This window comes from Melospiza georgiana, chromosome 12 (genome assembly GCF_028018845.1).
Source record: "Melospiza georgiana isolate bMelGeo1 chromosome 12, bMelGeo1.pri, whole genome shotgun sequence".
Classification (NCBI taxonomy): domain Eukaryota; kingdom Metazoa; phylum Chordata; class Aves; order Passeriformes; family Passerellidae; genus Melospiza; species Melospiza georgiana.
In genome coordinates, this window is record NC_080441.1 from 16,205,759 (window position 1) to 16,223,390 (window position 17,632).

At 50.7% G+C, this 17,632-nt stretch overlaps 1 protein-coding gene across 4 annotated transcripts in view; it reads right to left on the minus strand.

The window, feature by feature from the left end:
* The window catches only part of LOC131088383 (gamma-aminobutyric acid receptor subunit alpha-3-like), a 120,576-nt gene that overhangs the window by 60,183 nt on the left and 42,761 nt on the right, over window positions 1-17,632 (minus strand). The window contains exons 1-3 of one of the 4 annotated variants that reach the window (XM_058032399.1): window positions 14,466-14,528; window positions 5,260-5,387; window positions 970-1,091 (exon numbers count right to left, since the gene is read on the minus strand). In XM_058032399.1, coding sequence (XP_057888382.1) covers window positions 970-1,091; window positions 5,260-5,348 — 211 coding nt within the window. In that variant the 5' untranslated portion in view covers window positions 5,349-5,387; window positions 14,466-14,528. Of the gene's footprint in view, window positions 1-969; window positions 1,092-5,259; window positions 5,388-14,034; window positions 14,079-14,278; window positions 14,343-14,465; window positions 14,529-17,632 lie in introns of those variants that run through there. The other 3 variants (XM_058032401.1, XM_058032400.1, XM_058032397.1) reach the window with 3 other exon arrangements.

The window sequence follows — 17,632 nt, forward strand, 5'->3', positions numbered from 1 at the left end:
TGCTGTGCCTGTGTTTGTGCCAGAGCAGAATGCAACATGGAGATTGTTTACCCAGAGTGATGGTGTTTTGTTTCCTTGGCCTGTCAGTGCCAGGTGTGTGTGTGTGTGTTGGGACTGTTGGGGGACAGGCATGAGATTCTGGGCAGTGTGTGCAGGGTTGAGTGCTTGGCAGATCCAGTTTAGATGCAATATAGTGTAATACAGTATAGAATAATATAGTATAATAAAATAATTAATTAGCCTTTTGATAGTAACCATCTGAAATGAAACAAATGTGTTCAGTACAGGTGTCACTGGAAAATTAAATATCAAAAGCCAAACAGAGGTAGAAATAACTTTTGAGAAGACATCATGGGAAAATAAAGGCTCAAAAAAGACACAATTGATAGGCAAGAGAATTTTGCTATAGCCTTCACTAGTATCAAAATTCTACCCTGTCACAGACATCTTTTCATGAAAAATCCTTTCCTTAGGATTTTTCCTCCTGAGAAGCTGAGACACCTCAGGAACAAAATGTAAACAATGATTATCTGCTGCTGTGGAATGCAACAGGTGCATCTGTGATTGGCTCATGTGGTTGTTTTTAATTAATGGCCAATCACAGTCAGCAGGCTTGGGCTCTCTGTCCAAGACAGAAGCTTTTTTATCATTCTTTCTGATTCTATTCTTAGCCAGCCTTCTGATGAAACCTTTTCTTCTATTCTTTTAGTATAGCTTTAATGTAATATATATAATAAAATAATAAATCAGCCTTCTGAAACATGGAGTCAACATTCTCATCTCTTCCCTCGTCCAAGAACCCCTGTGAACACCGTCACATCCCTCGTTGGGGTTGCCTGCAAATTTGACACCAAACGCCCTCAAAACAGCCCCGAAGCAAGCCTGGCAGTGAACAGCCCATGCTCCTGGCAGTGCCAGAGCCATCAGAGCTGCCTGTCCCTGCTGAGGGCTGCAGGGAGCACCACTGACCTCCGAGGCCGGGCCGCAGGCGGTTGTCGTAGCCGTCCAGGAGCCGGTCCAGGATGCGTGTGAAAATGGTGATGTTGTCCTTGCTGTCATCCACCACGTCTGAGACATGCTTCTGAGAGAGCCTGGCACGGGGAGAGGGGGGAAAAACCAGGAGAGAGGGTTAGAGGGGAAATCTACACTGTGTGTGCTCCCAGAGCTACAGGGAGGGAAGGGCCTGAAGGGCAGGATGGACTCAGGTTTGGTAAATTTGTGTGTTTGCAGGACTCACCACAGGGCATGGGCCTGAAGGGCAGGATGGGATTCAGGTTTTGGTGAATTTGTGTGTTTGCAGGATTCACCATAGGCCATTTCTGATCAGCTCCTCTCTGTCCTCACAGAGCTCCCCACTGTCCCCATCCCACCTTTCCCAGAGCTACAGGGAGGGAAGGGCCTGAAGGGCAGGATGGCATTCAGATTTTGGTAAATTTGTGTTTGCACACACCACAGGGATTTCTGATCAACATCAGCTCCCTTCTGTCCTCACAGAGCTCCCCACCTTTCCCTGCCCAGATCCACCATGTGGGACCCACCACTGCACCACAGGGAGTGGTTTAGGAGCCCTGTGTTAACAGGAATGCCCCAGCATCCCTTGCCTGCCCCTAAAAATGGGCATTTTCTGAGCAGAGGCTGTGGGAAGCTGAGTTATTGAAGTGCCACTGTCTCCTTACAGGCAGCAAGGAAGAAGTGACACCAGGTATTTGGCAGATTGAGCCATTTCAAAGATCTCTGCCCCAGGGAAGAGGTGAGACAGAAAAATAGGAATTCAGTAAACAGGCTTAAAGCCTCATCATTAAAACACTTAGTGAACCATCCCTGCAGTTTGCTGAACTTTTCCCTGCTTATAAAAACAAATGAGCTTCCACATTCCCATCTCTGCTCAACACAAGAAGCCTGGAAGCCCCCAAACAAGATGATTTCCTCAGAACACATTCTGCCCCAGGTGGAATAAAACAAGGAGTAAATTCCTCTAAAAAAAGCACATCTCACCGAACAAAATCTTCAATGCAGTTTTGGAAACACAAGGGGCTCAAGTAATACATTTGCATTTTGTGTCTCCCTTTCAATCAACAGAAAAGGAGATTGTGAGTCCTTCTGGAACCACCTGCCTCTAAAAGAGATTTCAGATGGCACAGAGCAGCAGTGCTGTGGCTTCAAGCACAGCTTTCCCCAGCAAAAATAGCTGTTAGGACCAAAACAAATGGAAAGGCAGAAGATTAAGTAACAGAAAACAAAAAGAAAAATCTATAGAGATGAAGAGTTTTCAAGGAAGATGGAAGAGGAAATAACAGAGAGACAAATGAGGCAAAAAGAAAGATTAAGAGGCACAAACAGGCAGTGAGGTGGCTGAGAGAGCCCAGCCAGGCAGGGGAAAAAAGGCAGCTGAAGCAGAGGGATGCTCAGCAGCAGCTACAGGAGCCCTCTGGGAGCAGGGAAGCTCTGACTGGTAAATTGGCACTAAATGGAGAGGTGAATAACTGGGGAGCACTGGCCAGAGGAACACCATGAATGCCACAGACAGAGCTGGTGGACATGCAAACCATGGTTCCAATTACCAAGGACAGCACCTGTGGCCATCAGAAATGTAATGCTGGGGGAAGAAAAGCCCCTAAATTGTCACTTTCTAACACTTCTGCCCCTTTCCTTCCTACCCCAGCCTTATGTCCTTTGATGTGTGGCAACCACTGGTTTCAGCATGCATCATGAAATAACTGGGGGAAAAATAATAAAACTGACAAAAAACTACAGAAAAATGGATATTATTTAAGTAGTTCAAAGCTTAATCTTGCTGCATCCCTTCTGGTCAGACTGGTTACCCCTGACACTGCTGATGCACCTGTAAATACACTGTCAAGTGTCAGTAAGGCGACAAGTGCCAGAGCTCTCTATAAAAGTGTTCACACAACAGAAAACCCAGATTCTGTAAGATAAAAGAAGTGCAGAGAGTATTTCCTAGCAAAAGAGGAAAAATTGAGAGCAGGGTATGGGTACTTCTAGAGTCAGGTTGAATCAATACTATTTAGAATGTTGCAGTTAATTGAAATATTCCCTTTTGGGCAATTCTGACATTAATTTTCATTGGTTTCATTGACCAAACACTCTGGGAAATTTCCTTTCAAGTGCCTGAGGTCTGCTTCTCCAAGGGCACATCCCACCTCTCCCAGCACCACCTGGCCTCTGTTTTTCAGCAAAGCAACACCTGGAGGAGTGGTCAAGCCAGGAAGCTGAGCCTCCAGGAGGGTAACCCAGTGCTGAAATTCTAGTTTACATAGGGTGGGGCATTGTTGGGATAACACCCGACCCAGCCCTAATGCAACCTGCCAGATCCAAACATCAAAACATGTCTGGCATTACAAACTGCATCACAGCCTCCAAGATTTCCAGCTGAATCCAAATGCTGGTTTTGGCTTTTCATCTGGACTTGAACTCCCTGCAGGTAAGAAGAGTTTTGAGAAATTTAACAAGTGCCTGCAGTAATTAGTGGGGTTTCAATTGTACCAGCTTTCAATAGATGTCATGGTTAAAAGCAATCTGTCCCAGTGTCTGCTGATGAGTATATAACCATCTATAACTTATGAATAGCTAGCATGCTCATGAAAAGCTCATTCATTAATGTTTTATAAGCTATCTTTAAAAATTACCCATAATATAAAGAGCTAGAGGACGGATTTTTGTGAAGGAACTCCTGGCGGAGGCTCAGCGGTGATGGGAAAAATGAGTTTACAAATTTCAAAGCTGTTTTACTTAGCCTGACATTTGAGGGTTTGACTTCAATGTGAGCAGTGTGGGATCCACTTGGGAGGTGCTGGGGGAAGAGCAGCGTAGGCAGGACAAGGGAAGGTGCAGGCAAGGGAGAGGCAGCAGCACCCGTGCTTGGCACCTGATTTAGGCTAATAATTCCTTTGCCAGGAGAGCTCTGGGCTGCCTCACCTCACCTCAACATAAAGCTAAAGCTGCCCTTTAGCAAGGCATAAAGGGACTGCAAAGAGATGTGCGGGATCAAGGTTTTAAAATAATTAAAATCCTCTAGGCAGGAAGGACGGAGGTTTACAGCAAATTTAATTAGGATAGGCTTGAGGAAAAGTCATTACCTTGTCACCTGTGCACAGGCTCTCTGGGGAGCTGTGCCACATCAGCACAGGGGTGCCCTCACACATAATTTGGGAAGCAAATCCTCCTGGGGATCAGTACTGTGAGCAATCCCTGGGTGGCAGGGGAACAGCAGCACCCTGAATACAGGGTGGGGAGGAAAAGGCAGCAGGGAGGAGGGCAGAGCTGCAGGCACAGGGTATGGGGAGCCCCCAGAGCCATTGTGGGGATGGGGTGAGAGGCCAGGGCTCACTGTGCCTGTGCAGGGTCAGCACTCACAGGGCAGGGCAAGCTGCAAAGTCAAATCCAAACAGATAAAGCAGAGCAGGGCAGGAGGGGCAGCACCAACATCTTTTCACGCACAAAGATCCTTGATCCCTTCTGGACTTGTAACTCAGCAGACAACATTTCAGTGTCCATAACTGGCACTCTAAAGGCTTTTCTAAATGTTTTATAGAAGTCATGTATTATTTGCATTATTTCTCTCTCTCTGTGCAGAGCTCCTCCCTCCTCACATCTGCATCGAAGCGCTCCCCAAGCTCACCCAGCAAAGGCTCTGGTGGGATGCAGTCATGGACTGACAGGCTTTCATCCCCTCCAGACAGCTCCCAGAGGCTGGGAAGGTGAGGCTGGCAGCAGCACTCTCCTTGCCAGGACAGCCAGAGCACACCCAGGCACAGGAGAGCAGCCAGGGTGGCAGAGAACCCCGGTGCTGCAGCAGGTCAGGTGTGCTGCCCGTGGGTCATTACACCACTAACAGACAAACAGATGAGGCAGATTGATTTTCTGCTCTTGAAAATAGTATTAAAATATTAAATGGGGTGGGGGGAATCTCTCTTCCAGGTTAAAACTCGGGCAAGCAGAGTCCTTGCCCAGAATGAATTGTGAAGAGGCCAAATCTGAAAATAGGTTTTGTTGCAAAAAAATTGCTGACAACTGATCTCAGTGACAGCACCTCAAATAATGCCAGTGTGAGCCATGTTAGGGACTGAACAGCCTCTGGGGAGAAGGCATGGGGATGGGGACATGGGGAGGAGGGTAAACACAGCAGAGACCCTTTAGTGCTTTGCCCTGGACTGCCTCATACACGTCCTGACCCCGGGACATTTAAGTTCAGTAAGAGGACAGCAGCCTTGGCCAACAGCTCAGCACTCACCACCTTACCCAGCATCAGCAGGGAGAGCCAGGAGCAGGAGCAGGACTCCAAGGCTGAGGAGGGAGAAGGGCCCCATTCCCAGGAGTCTCGGTGCCATGGTGGCAGCGTGCAGCCACTGCAAAACGAGCCTCCAAACCTGCCAGGGAGGGACAGAGGGCAATGACAGGAGAGAAAACAGATTTCAGTTACTAAGGCAAAGCAAACAGTTTGGTTTTTCATGCTGGACAGCTGCCAGTATTTCTGGGGTCCTGCATTTGAGATCTCAGGAAACCCTCAGGAACCAAAGGCAGCATCGTGGGCTGGAGCACTGCTGGCCCTGGGCAAGGTGCATCATGGCAGGGCCAAGCAGGTACAGACATTAAACCCTCATCCCATCCTCACAGCAGACCCTGCAGCTCCCCAGTGCTTCAGCAGTAAGTGCTAATCCCACTCTCCAAAATAACCACACTGGCTCTTCCTCCACCTCACCCTGCAGGCTCAGCCACAAGCTGCCCTTGCAGCAGTCCCAGCTCACCTGCTACCTCTGCCACCTTGGTGACATCCACACAGCAGAAGCACTTGGGAAGTCCCAAGACCCATTTTTTCCTCACAACATCTTTTTCTAGACAGTTAAACCCTCATTTAATTCTGGTAATGACACTGCCAGGAATTATTATTAAGTTTGACCACCGAGGCCCAAGGTGGTGGGAGCGCTCGGCGATACTACACTTAGTGTGCTCAGAGTTTTCATTAATGCTCAGTTTTACTTTTATTGTGATGTTATTGCACGTTTAACTGCCTTCTCCTTTTATGTATCTCATTATGTTGATGCACCTTGGAGCAGCACTGCCAAGCAACAGCCTGGATAAATAGAGCTTGTCGTGACATCTCCCCCTCACAACGCTGTCTGGTACCCAGGGGGTTCAGCCAGCCCCACTCTGAACCCCCAGAGCCAGCAGGGAAGGCTCCAGTCAATCTCAGCAGGCAGAAACCAGGGCAAAGTGCTGGTGCCAGCCAAATGTGACCTCTGGGTTTCTCCACTCCACGCTGCAGAGCCTCAGTCAGCTCCCTCCAGCATTGAAGGAGGTGCTGGCTGCACTGCCAAAGCCCAGCAGCTGGATGGCAATTGTGGCCCAGGACAAAGGGACAGGGGAACACTGTGGGTGCTGCCAAGGAGCAGGAGATTCTGCACAGGGATGTGGGAGAGGAGAGCTCCCAGCAGAAATCCCTCTTGTGCAGAGGGCTCAGCCCAGCAGCATGGAAACACCTGGAGCACACACAGAAGAGGGGAAGAGGCACAAAGCCAGGCTGGCTGGTGTGTGTGATCACATTTCTGCATTTAGCTGGTCTCCCCACAGCACTGGGGCCCTGCAGTCTCCCTGGAGGCTGTGCCTGATCCTTGTTTTTAGCTCCAGGAGCACAGGAGCTGCCAGGCAGGCAGAAGGTAAGAGCCAGACACCACCAGTCCTTACCACCCACCTCAGCTTTGTTCTGGCAAGACACTCACTAACAGCAGACACAAGGGGAAAAAAACCCAACCAACTAACCCAGCATTGGTCCTAGTTACCTTTACCTTCCTCCCCATCAGCCACATAAAATCCTTGCAGAAATGAATGTATGGATTAATTTAGGCACAGTGTGCTCAGGCCTTGTTCATCAGGATTCCACCTGAATGCCCCCTAGGGAAGCTCATCCTCTGGCAGGGGCACACCCATGGCTCTGGTGAGAAAAGCTCTGATTTGGGAGGTCTCCTCTGGCTCTCCCCACTTTCCAGCTGAGAAGGGACACACACAGTCTTGGAAATTCAAGTATTTGATGATGAAGCACAAATTAACTGGCTGAACATCTGTTCTGTGGGAAATTCCAATGTTTCTGGGAGACTTCGCTCCAAATCACAACAAGGACAGATAAAATGTTGATTTTTCTTACAAGGCAAATTCAGAACTTCTTCAATAAGCAGCTTCTCAACAGATTTCCTTTAAACTTTTCCCTTTCATTTCATTTCAACTTGCATATTATACAATAGTATTTAATTGATTTTTTTTTTAATCCTAAGGGAATTTCAAATACTAGCCAAAAGCAAAAAAAATAATAAAAAAATAAAAGAACCGTTGCTGTCTATCCTCTCCCATCTCCAAAACACCACTGAAAATTTTCACTGAAATCAACATTTTCCTATTCAACTGCTGATTTTGAAAAATGCTTTGTTTGGGCAGAATTTGCACAGCCAGCAGACTCTGACCAGGGATCCCCACACAAATGAGGACACTGGATTTGCAGCAGGTGCCTCCTGGCTCTGCAGAAACTGTTGTGACTCCTTTTAGAATATTTGGGACCATCTTTATCAGATTTGGTGAAACCATGGGTGGAGCAGATAATGCACCAAAAGTGGAAAAGTGAAGCTAAAAAAAAAAAAAAAAAAGTACCAGAAAATGGAGGAACAAGATAATTTGGAGGGTCAGGAATAGTGACAAAATCCAGGACACCTTCCATGTGGATGTGTCCTGTCTGTGCCAAGAAGTTTTTAACAACTGCATTTTCACCCAATCTTGTTCCTAGAGTTTTCCTTCAATATTACGCAGAGATGAAGATTAATTTTATACTCTGGGTAGTTCTGATGAGGAAGATGCTAGCCAAGGACAACAGAGGTGCTCGAATTAAGTCAAATTTGTGCTTAAGTGTCATTTGAAGCATCAGAACCAGCTCTACACACCTGCACTGGAGCAAAATCTGTTTTCACTACTTGCCCAAGCAGACATTTTGCCAGTCACATCTCAGTTTGTTCACACTGAGAATGTCGGACAGCCCAGCATGGAGAACAGCCTGGCACTGTTTCCTACCACTTCCCTTTGGTCAATGCTCTGTGTTTTCCTTGGGAAGCTGGACAGAAGAGCCTGCAGAGTGCTCTCCTCGTTCTGTGGCTACTTCACACTTGGAGATGGATTGAGAAGCAGAGCCAGCCCTGCTCATCACCCTGCTGCCAAGCAGGAAAGTGTAAGGGAATACAAAGAGGATTTGCAGAAGAGGAGATTTCAGCAATCAGAGAGTTCAGGGATCACCCAAAACCCCCCACAGCCAGGCCCTAGTGTGGTTCCCATGGCACAGCAGCTCTCAGCATCACTTCTCCCCTTTCCTGGGGCTCCTGCAAGCCCAGCCACAGGCACACACAAGAACCCAGTTGGTGCAAGTGCTTTAGGAGCCCAACAGCTTCTACTGGCCACACAGCCTCCCTAATAAAATCAGTTTGTAAAACAACTCCCGAGGTTTCAACAGCCCAGTAACTGAGCTCCTCAGGTTTTAGCACACAAGAGTAGCTTTAGGAGAGGGTGCTGATGGCAGAGCAGGCACAGCGGTCCCTCTGTGCCCAGGGAAGGGATGGGAACGCCCACGAGAGTGCCTCAGGAAAAGCAGCCCTGGAGCTCCTCCAGCCGTGCTGGGGCAGTCCCCGTGCTATGCTGGGCTATTCAGCTGTCACTTCCCACTCAGGAAAGCTCTGAATCAGCCAACGCCTTGATCTGAATACCTGCAGGGATCCCTGATCCTCGGGAAGGGGAGGGAGGATGCAGGCAACGTGCATTTAACTGCACGGATCCCAGCGAGGGTTTGGGAATGTTAATTGGCTGTTAACAGCCTCAAAGAAGGAAAAAAACCCCGAATCTCTTACTAGGACTTGCTGAAGGGAAAACTGCAATGTCCATGAGGAAAAAAAGTGCAGAATACCAACATTTTTAAGGTCAGAGAAGAGTGGTACAACTCTTTAGACTGATCTCCTCTTCCATATGAGTAAAGAACATCTTCCCCAGAGCTCCTGGTTCTCCTCAGTGTCTGTGCAAGATGGAGTCTGGAGGGATGGTGTGTGTTCAGAGCAGCTCTGCACTTCTTCCTCCCTCCATCTGTCCACTGCTCACTCCTTAATGGCACAGTTAGAAAATGCACTCAGCACTAATTGTGCAGTTGCTGGTAACCTCCACAGCTGAATCCAATGCAGATTTCCTAAGAGCTCTGCTGACACCCTGCAGCTGGAATCCAGCAATACTTGAAGTTCACAACATAGGGAATTTGGCAGGTGTCCTTGTGAGCACACACCTAAGGGCTTCACAAACATTCCCACTCCTCTCCAAGACAATCTGTCCAATCTCCAGAGCATCATAGCACAACAGCACTCCAGGGAAATGCAGTCTTCTTGTTGGATGTGCTGTGAACAAGGAGTTGGAAAAGCTCCCTTCCTTCCTTCCCTCCAGCCCCTGCTCCCACTGAAGTGGGTTTGGGAACCAAAATAAGTGCTGGAAGCTTCCAAAGCAGAAAGGTATCCTAGTAGCTGTGCCAACATTGGGTATCTCCTGACTTGGCACACTGAGCCTGATCTTCCCAGAAATCCTTATTCTAGAAACCATTAAATATTCTGAAGTGCCTTCCTAGGAAAGAGTGATTAGCACAGGCTTACTGCTGACAAGGGAGAGACACAGAACTCTGGAGGTGGAGACTGAACAATAAAATTGCAAAAAACCCTGAGAGAATGGCCAGAGAGGAGGATACTGCAAGCACCAGAAAAGCAATGCAGGCAGAAGAGGCCCATAAACCCACCTGGGCACGTCTGTGAGAGTCACATGGGCATCTCACCCAAATTACTGCCTCCTGGGAAGATGCACAGCCAGGGAACCATCTGATTCACTCAGCAATAGTCTCACCATGCAGACAGCGTTCAGAAACCAGCCCAAAGGACAAATTTGCCCCAGCACTGCACCCAGAGATGCTGTCCACCTGTGGTGTCATTGGATCAGCACCCCCACGTGCCATGCATGGACACCAGTGGCATCAGCTGGAGGGGTGAGAGCACTGACAGCTCCCACTCAGCCCCCAGGACCTGCAGCAGCCACACATCTTTTGTCAAAACAGGTATCTCAGGGAGGGCTGTGCACTGAGGAGCTGCTGCTGGGAGCCAGCTGGAAATCACACTGGGAAGAAGAGGCTGCTTCAGCCCAAAAGCTCAGATCAAAGCACTTCTGTGCAGGAAGAAGAGGGTGATCCACACCCCAGTGGTGTCAAGCACCATCTGCCCACCTGCACAGCCAAGCAGAGCGCTCTAGGTGACCTCACAACACCTGCATATTTACCCCCAAATTTAGGAGCACTTGCACAGCACAAGAAGCTCATTAAAGCCCTTCCTCATGGCACTGGAGACTCTCCAAAACAGGTCCTGGGCAGCAGGAGAGGTTCTTCAACACCCCTCAAGGATTGCAGAATCATCCAGCCTGCACGGGCTGGGCTCTGTCCAGCTGTCCCTGACCCTCTGTGAGCACACCAGGCTTCTGGTGGCCACTGCTGTGCCTCTTGAATGCCTCTTTGAGCAAAGCTCCAAGCTCTCTGCAGAGACAGCAGCCAGCAAGTGCTCAGTGCAGCAGCAATAAACACAGGCGAGGCACACACTGCCCTGTGTGGGGAGGGCTTCCTTCAGTTCTCAATCACTCCAGCTGAAAAGGAGGGTCCCTTGGAACAAAAACATCTTTTCATTCAAGGGCAGGAGCAGCAATGAGCAGCCACAGTTCATCTGGAAGCCTGGGAACGGCTGAGTAAGGCACTGTGGTGTTTTACAAGACCCCTGTCTCACATCCCAGGTTGTTTGCATCCCTTTGTTCTGAAATGAGCTGGCTGGGACGCCCGTGTGTGCTGCACAGCACAGGCACAGACACCCCGTTCAGCAGCCCAGCCCTGCCAGCTCCACCTGCAGCAGCCAGCACAGGGCCAGGCTGCCTTTGAGAGCCTGGATCCAGCCCAGTGCTCTGCTCCCATCACCTGAGGTCGCCTGGATGTCTCCAGCTTGCCTCCAGTTCAGCGCTGTCTGGTGCTGTGCAGATGCTGCTGAAGGCCAGGAGCTGCTACAGCGTTTTAGAGAAATCAGAGACCAAGAAACAGGCAGCAGCACCTCCATCCACCTGAATCCAACTTGCTGTTAGCCACCTGCATAGAGGAACAGCCCTGGCTCGCAGCGAGGGGTGCGTGGCAGAGGAACCACACAGCCCTCGACTCCTGAGCATGGAAATGTTTGTGCTCACCTACCCAAGAGGCACACACTGGCTCGTCCCTGCAAGCACACAGGCACTGGAGGAGCCATAAACAACCTTCCTGTGAATCTGTCACACACAGAAGGTACGAGGCACATGTGATGGTTATCAAATGTGTTGTCTGCAGCTCTGCAAGGCATGCCAGCAGAAGAAGACACTTGGAAGCAGAGGCATCAGGCAAAGAAATTAAAGGTTTAGATCAACATGTAAACCTTGGGAGCAAGCCTTAAAGTGGATTTCTTCTGTAAGTTTTTCTGCTGGTAACGAAGGAATAAGGTCTGTGCCCAACTCCCAACCCAGCTTTAATTTTCCAAAATGAGAAGCCGCTTGACAGTTTTTCCTCATCAAAACAAAATTAATCCAAGTATTGCATCTCTCTACTCAAAAACACATCCAGAGGGACTGTAGAGTGATTCACACCCACAACTGCTATGGGAAACCGTTTGCACTCATAGTGTAACAAGCCAACACTGATTCACCCACATAATTACAGGCAGACACTGATTCACAGCTACTGCAACTGCAGACAGACTGACTCACAATCAAAGCAACTGCAGACAGACCCAGGCTCACAATCACAACTGGAAATACAACCGTGCTGACAGAATTCACAGCTCTGTGTATCTGCAATTCCATGTACACACCAACCTCTGGAAAACTGGCCAGCAGTGCAAACACTGCTCACCAAGCCCTGCTGTTTTTCACTGGCACTTTTGACCTTCACCCCAGAGCCATCTTCCCCTGGCTGGGGGAACAATCCCCACACCTCAGCAGCCTCCCTGCCCTGGCAGGAGCCCAGCAGAGCCAGGAGCAGCCAGAGACACACAGGGAGTGTGTATGGTGCAAGGCATCCCTGTACATCCACTCCGTGCCACACACGGCTGTGCTGCCTCCGTGCTTCCAGAATGGGAGTGAATGCAAGCCAAGTACAATACATTTAGCCCATGGGCAGAGGAGATGGCAAAAGACTCACCACTGGGCAAAAGCCTGAAAAGCTGGATTATTTACTACACTCTCTGGCTGGGTATGTAATTATGTCAGTGTTCAGCCTGGGTATTGTGCTACTTTTTGTAAACAGTTGGCAGGAATACTCGGACTGAGATGAGGGGCTGGGCTCTGTCTCCAGTGTGGAGAGAAGCAGGCTGAAGAGGACACGGTCTACTTAGACAAAAAAAACAACTGAGGTGAAAGAACACATTAAGCAGGAAAAGGCAAAGGAGAAGCTGAGAGTGAAGTGGGACAGGTGGCAGTCTACTGACAAAGGGAGAAGAAAGGAGAAAGAACAGAAGGGGAAAAGCTCCATGATGCAGACTTGTGATAAGGAGCTCCAAAGCGAGGAGAAGCAGCAGTCCCCTGTGCTGAGGGTGTCTCGCAGCAGTGCAGACAATGCATCTGTGCCTCCCCGCACACCGGGCTGGCTGAGGCTGAAAACGAGGAGCAGATTCCAGGGGAAGGACACAGCAGCCTCCAGGGCAGTGTGTGCCGAGGGCCCAGGTGCAGCTGCAATCCCTCCAGCTGCTCTCTCAGAAAAGGAGCAGCAGGGTCAGGCTCCAGCACTCCTGCCTCTGTGCACTGCGGGGCACCACGGGCACAGGCTGAAGGGCAGCCTGGCCAAACTCCACCGAAACAGCATCACCCCAAAACCCCCTAAAATCCCGCATCCTCCAGGGCAAGGAAAAAGTTAAGAGGCAGGCTACAGAAAGGACAAGACTTGCCTGAACCACAAGTAACATCTTCTAGTTGTGGGCTGGTCCTGCCTCAGCACCTGCTGTTTCCGTCTCTGCGCTCCCCAGAAGGGCACTAAGGGGAGGGAGAGGTGAGGGAGCAAACCTGCTCTGCTGTTGCCATCAGAACAACTCGGGTGAGCAGCCACTGGGAGCTGCTCTTGCCAGCCCACAGAGGCAGGAATCTCACCAGAGGGTCCTGCTTCTCTGTTTCTGTCTGGGGACGCTGCTGCATTTGCAGCCACTCAGCAGCACATTCGAGGGAGACACTAGAGATGCAATTGGCCAGGGAAATGAACTATTTGTTCAATTGTACTTCTCTTGTCCAGGCGAGAACCATACTGGCAGAAGGCAGAGTGAGGAACAATGGCTAAGTATTGCAGTGGGGACTGTCTGCCACTTAATTGCATTAGGCTATTCCTTTTTAATGATCCATATCTCAGTCCTAGTAACTCAGGGAGAAGGAGAAAACACCTAGAGCTCTTTTCTCCTCTCCCCACAAACTGCAGCCCCCAAAACTCCTTTCCCTCCCCAGCCCAACACAGCATCTGTGCCCATTAGGCCTGGCTGCAGGATTCAGGGGGAAATTTGACTTTGCTTTACTACACATTTCTCCCTTCCCCTGCATCCCCCGTCCGGCTCCAGCCAGGGGGGCTCAGCACCGTCCTCCTCCCGGCTTTTTTCCTCGCAGCCGCTCTCCCCGTTCTCCAGCCGGCAGTGCCAGCCGGGCGGGCTGGATGCCCGGCGGGGAGCACCGGGCACGGCTCCGCTCCGGACCGACAGGCGCGGGACCTGCCGCGGGAGCAGGGATACTCCGAGCCGCCCGCCGAGCCCCCCCTTCCCTCCTCGCTCCGCCTATTGTCCGCGACCCCCAGACAATATCGGGGGCCAGCACAGCCAACGCTAATTCACCCACATAATTACAGGCAGCCCCATCCCATCCCATCCCTGCACCCCGCCCCGGGAACGCTCGGGGAGCCCCGGGGGAGCGGGGACGCGCCCGCCCGCCCGCACTCACCGGCGCCGGCTGCCCCGGCGGGGGGCTCGGGGGGCGGCCGGAGCCCGCCCGGCTCCGCAGCGCTGCGCAGGGCTCCGCGCCCAGCCCGCCGTGCCGCCCGGCCGGGGCTGCCCGTGCCGCCTGCGCGCTGCTCCGGCCGCGGCCAGCCAGGCAGACAGCGAGGGAGGGAGAGAGGGAGGGGAGCAGCATCCCCCCGCCTTCCTCCTCCTCCTCCTCCCCGCGCCCCGGAGGAGGGTTTACCCACCCGCTTTATGCCGAGCCGCCCGCCCCGCAGCGCGGGCAGCGGGGATGGGTCGCTGGCTCTTGCCCCGCTTCGGGGCCACCTCGCCGAGCGATGGATGCTCCGGGCTCCTCCGCCCAGCCCCGGCCTCAGAGCACCGCCATCCTTTCGGCGCGGGAGGATGAGCAGAGCAGGGCTGGCTGCTCCCTACCTGTTGAAGGGGGCAGCTCCTCGAGGCGCTGGTGCTCCTGCCGGGAGGTGGGCAGCACCCCAAGCTGCCGGGCCTGGCCGGGTCTCCCGCCGGGGCAGGGAAGTTTGGCCCACAAGTTGGGATCGCCGAGGTTATATCTCAATAAAACGATAGGCAGAGGGGGAAAACGCGGGGAAGGGGAGAGGAGGTAAAATGCAGCGAGGAGCAGGCAGCGAAGGCAAGGGCAGAAGCGGTGTGGAAATGCAGGGAGCCCGGAGGAAGGGCTGGCCACGGCCGGCTGGGCTCCGGGAGGTTTTGCAGAGGCACACGGCAGCGAAGCTGGGAAGGCGAAAGCTGACAGTGAGGCACTCTCAAAATATATTGTCCCTGCAGAGCTCTCCCTGCTCTGCACGCACCGCAAGGCTCAGCTGCAGCTGACTCGAGGTACAGAACCTGCCCTCCAGCACCGGGCTGTGGGGCGGCCACGGAGCAGCACTGCTGACCACCCCAGAGCTCCTCTGGAAAATACTCTTGGTTCTGAACACTTAAAATAACACGGAAACATACTTCAGGACAAGGGCCCTCAAGGCATGGGTGATTAAATCCAATTTAACTGTCAGTTCTCTGCATTGAGGTATTAGAAAATGACCCAGTTCTTGCTTCCAGGAGAAAGGGGCAATCACGGTTCTACCTCATCCCTGCAGAACACAGCCATCCTGACTTTGGTGAGACACGAGTATTTATCATGACATTCCTGGACAGTAGGAAGAGAGCCTCATCTCTCTTTCAAAGACAAATTTCATCTCCCTGTGGTCTGAGGACGGTGTTTACTAATCCATGTATCCAGATGTATCTGTAGGCAGCAGGTTAAATGCCAGTAGAGTTCTGCTTTCCTCTGCTGGGCAGGGTCCACAGGCAAGACCTGAGGAGCTCACAAGATCTGAAGACCAACATGTAGAACAAAAACTGTTCACTGCCCTCACAATCAAATCTGCCATGTTTTAGACCAGAGCATCTTTAGTGTTACTGCAACGCTTGGCTCACTTACAGGAACTCTGAACCACCACAAATCCTAATCAAGATAAGTTTCTCCAGCCCTCAACATCACATCCAACCCCAGACAATGGAGATTACATACTCACAGGACAATTTTGCAGTAGCAGCAAGACCTTCAAGTTGTTATTTTCTGTCTTCTGAAAAATATTTTGCCTGAGCAGCAGAGACCTAAGTTGAGAGATCTCATGTGGACAGCCAACATTTTAATTGTCCTCAGGCTGTTCACACATGAATGACAGCACCCAGTACATGGTGCAGGGCTGTTGCCATTTAAAAAAAAAAGTCTGTTTCTGCATTGAACTCCTCCTGCCATAACATAAAGCATCACTCAAGAAGACAGCTGTGTGTGCACGTTGGCAGAGGAGCTTTTTGCTGGTCTCCAAAACTAGGACAAATCGTAGGATCATAGGAAAACTTGAACTGGAAGAGATTTCAGGACACCAGCAGCTAATCCAGTGTCCTACTCAGGGCATGGCCAGCTAAGGAAGAGCCCTGGGAGCAACACAATTTGGCCATAGCTTTTCCCACGGAATTCCTGCTTGCATCCACGTTTCCTCCAAGCCACGTCTTCTGTTCCTCATTTATATGCTTGTGAACAAAAGAGTGTTGGCAAGGGAACGGGGAAGAGCCCAGAGGGAGTCCCAAGGCACAGCCATTCCCTTAGCGAAGAGCCCCAAGGGTCTGGCCCACCATCTTCCCCCTGAGAGAGGTTGCTCCAATGGAAAATACACCAGGATGGCCATGCCCAGACAGGGGACATGGCCTGCTCAAGGACATTGATAACCCTGAGGCTGAGAGCAGAAATCGTCCTCACACTTGTTCTTTCTCTTTTCCAAACTGATTCAGCTGCTGGCATGAGCTGCCTTGGATTTGAGAAGAGGCATGAAACAGAATCAGTGAGACAGACATATCCGGAGACAGAAGTGACTCAGGATTTTAAATGGCTCGTATTGAAGAACATTCCAAGATTTACACATTTAAGTACTGCTAACAAGAGTCAGAAGCAATGAAAACCATGCTTCTCCTGAGGCCTCTTCTTCCACAAGCAACAGTCACACCCAGTTCCCCAGGAGCAACATCTCTTGCTCTGCCCTGAGATGCCTTCACCAAACTCTGCCTCCCCACTCAGAGGTCTCTGACACTGCCAGCTGCCTGAGTGAGTCTTGGGTGTATGGGCCTTCATTGGAAGATCTTTTCCAAGAACCTAAAAATCCAGTTGAATCCCTCCCCTTGTAGCCATAGCACAGGTTCTTACAAAGGTGGGGAAGAGACTAACTGGAGTCAGACAGAAAAGAGAGCACCACATGAACACTGAGCTGCTGAGAGCAGAGCAGGAGGTGCAGCACCTAAGGAAGGAACACCTCCCAAATTAGGAGGTCTTGAATGTACATTCTGTAACCCTTTCTGCCCCTCCAGATGTGCTGATCCACACCATAATCAGCTCATGCAAGTCCTTGGCAGAGCAGGCACCTGTGCACCACAGCAACGTCTGCTTCCAGCTGCCAAGCCATTAATCAAAATATCCACCAGTCAAAGCCCTCCTGGAGTACAGAGGTGGTGCCACAGATCCCAAAAATCTTCATGCCCCTCCTGATTTGCTCACCCCACCTGTTAGTCCTGCAGAGACATCAAGGGAGGCTTGGAAATCTTCCTTTATCCCAGCCAGTGCTGAACACCAACTGACCCATAAGAGAAGAGAGTGCTCCCACCATCTGGACAGCGCATGATGATGGAATTAAAGACATAAGGGCTATCCAGCAGTAGCACAGGAGGGGTTTGGACAACAGGGGATGCTGTCAAGATGGAAGAAAGAGGCTTTGGCCAAGGAAGCAGGCATTAGGTAGCTTAAGAAGTCCAATTTTAGACAACCTTTTCTCTGGGGGGTATGGGTAGTGTTATCAATATCTAGTTGTAATTGCTTTGATCTCTGCTCTATTCAGAAGTAAAGGTAACCCTCCATTAAGAGTATCAGTCTCTGTGGATACATTCATCAATTTAAGAGACGTAAAAACATCTTGTGAAACCTGTAAGCAATTATCTTTTAATGCATCTCTCCATCATAAGGCTTTTAATTTCTTTTTTAAACTATCTAACCTCCCTGTCTCTGCCTTTACCTGCTGGAACACCTCCCT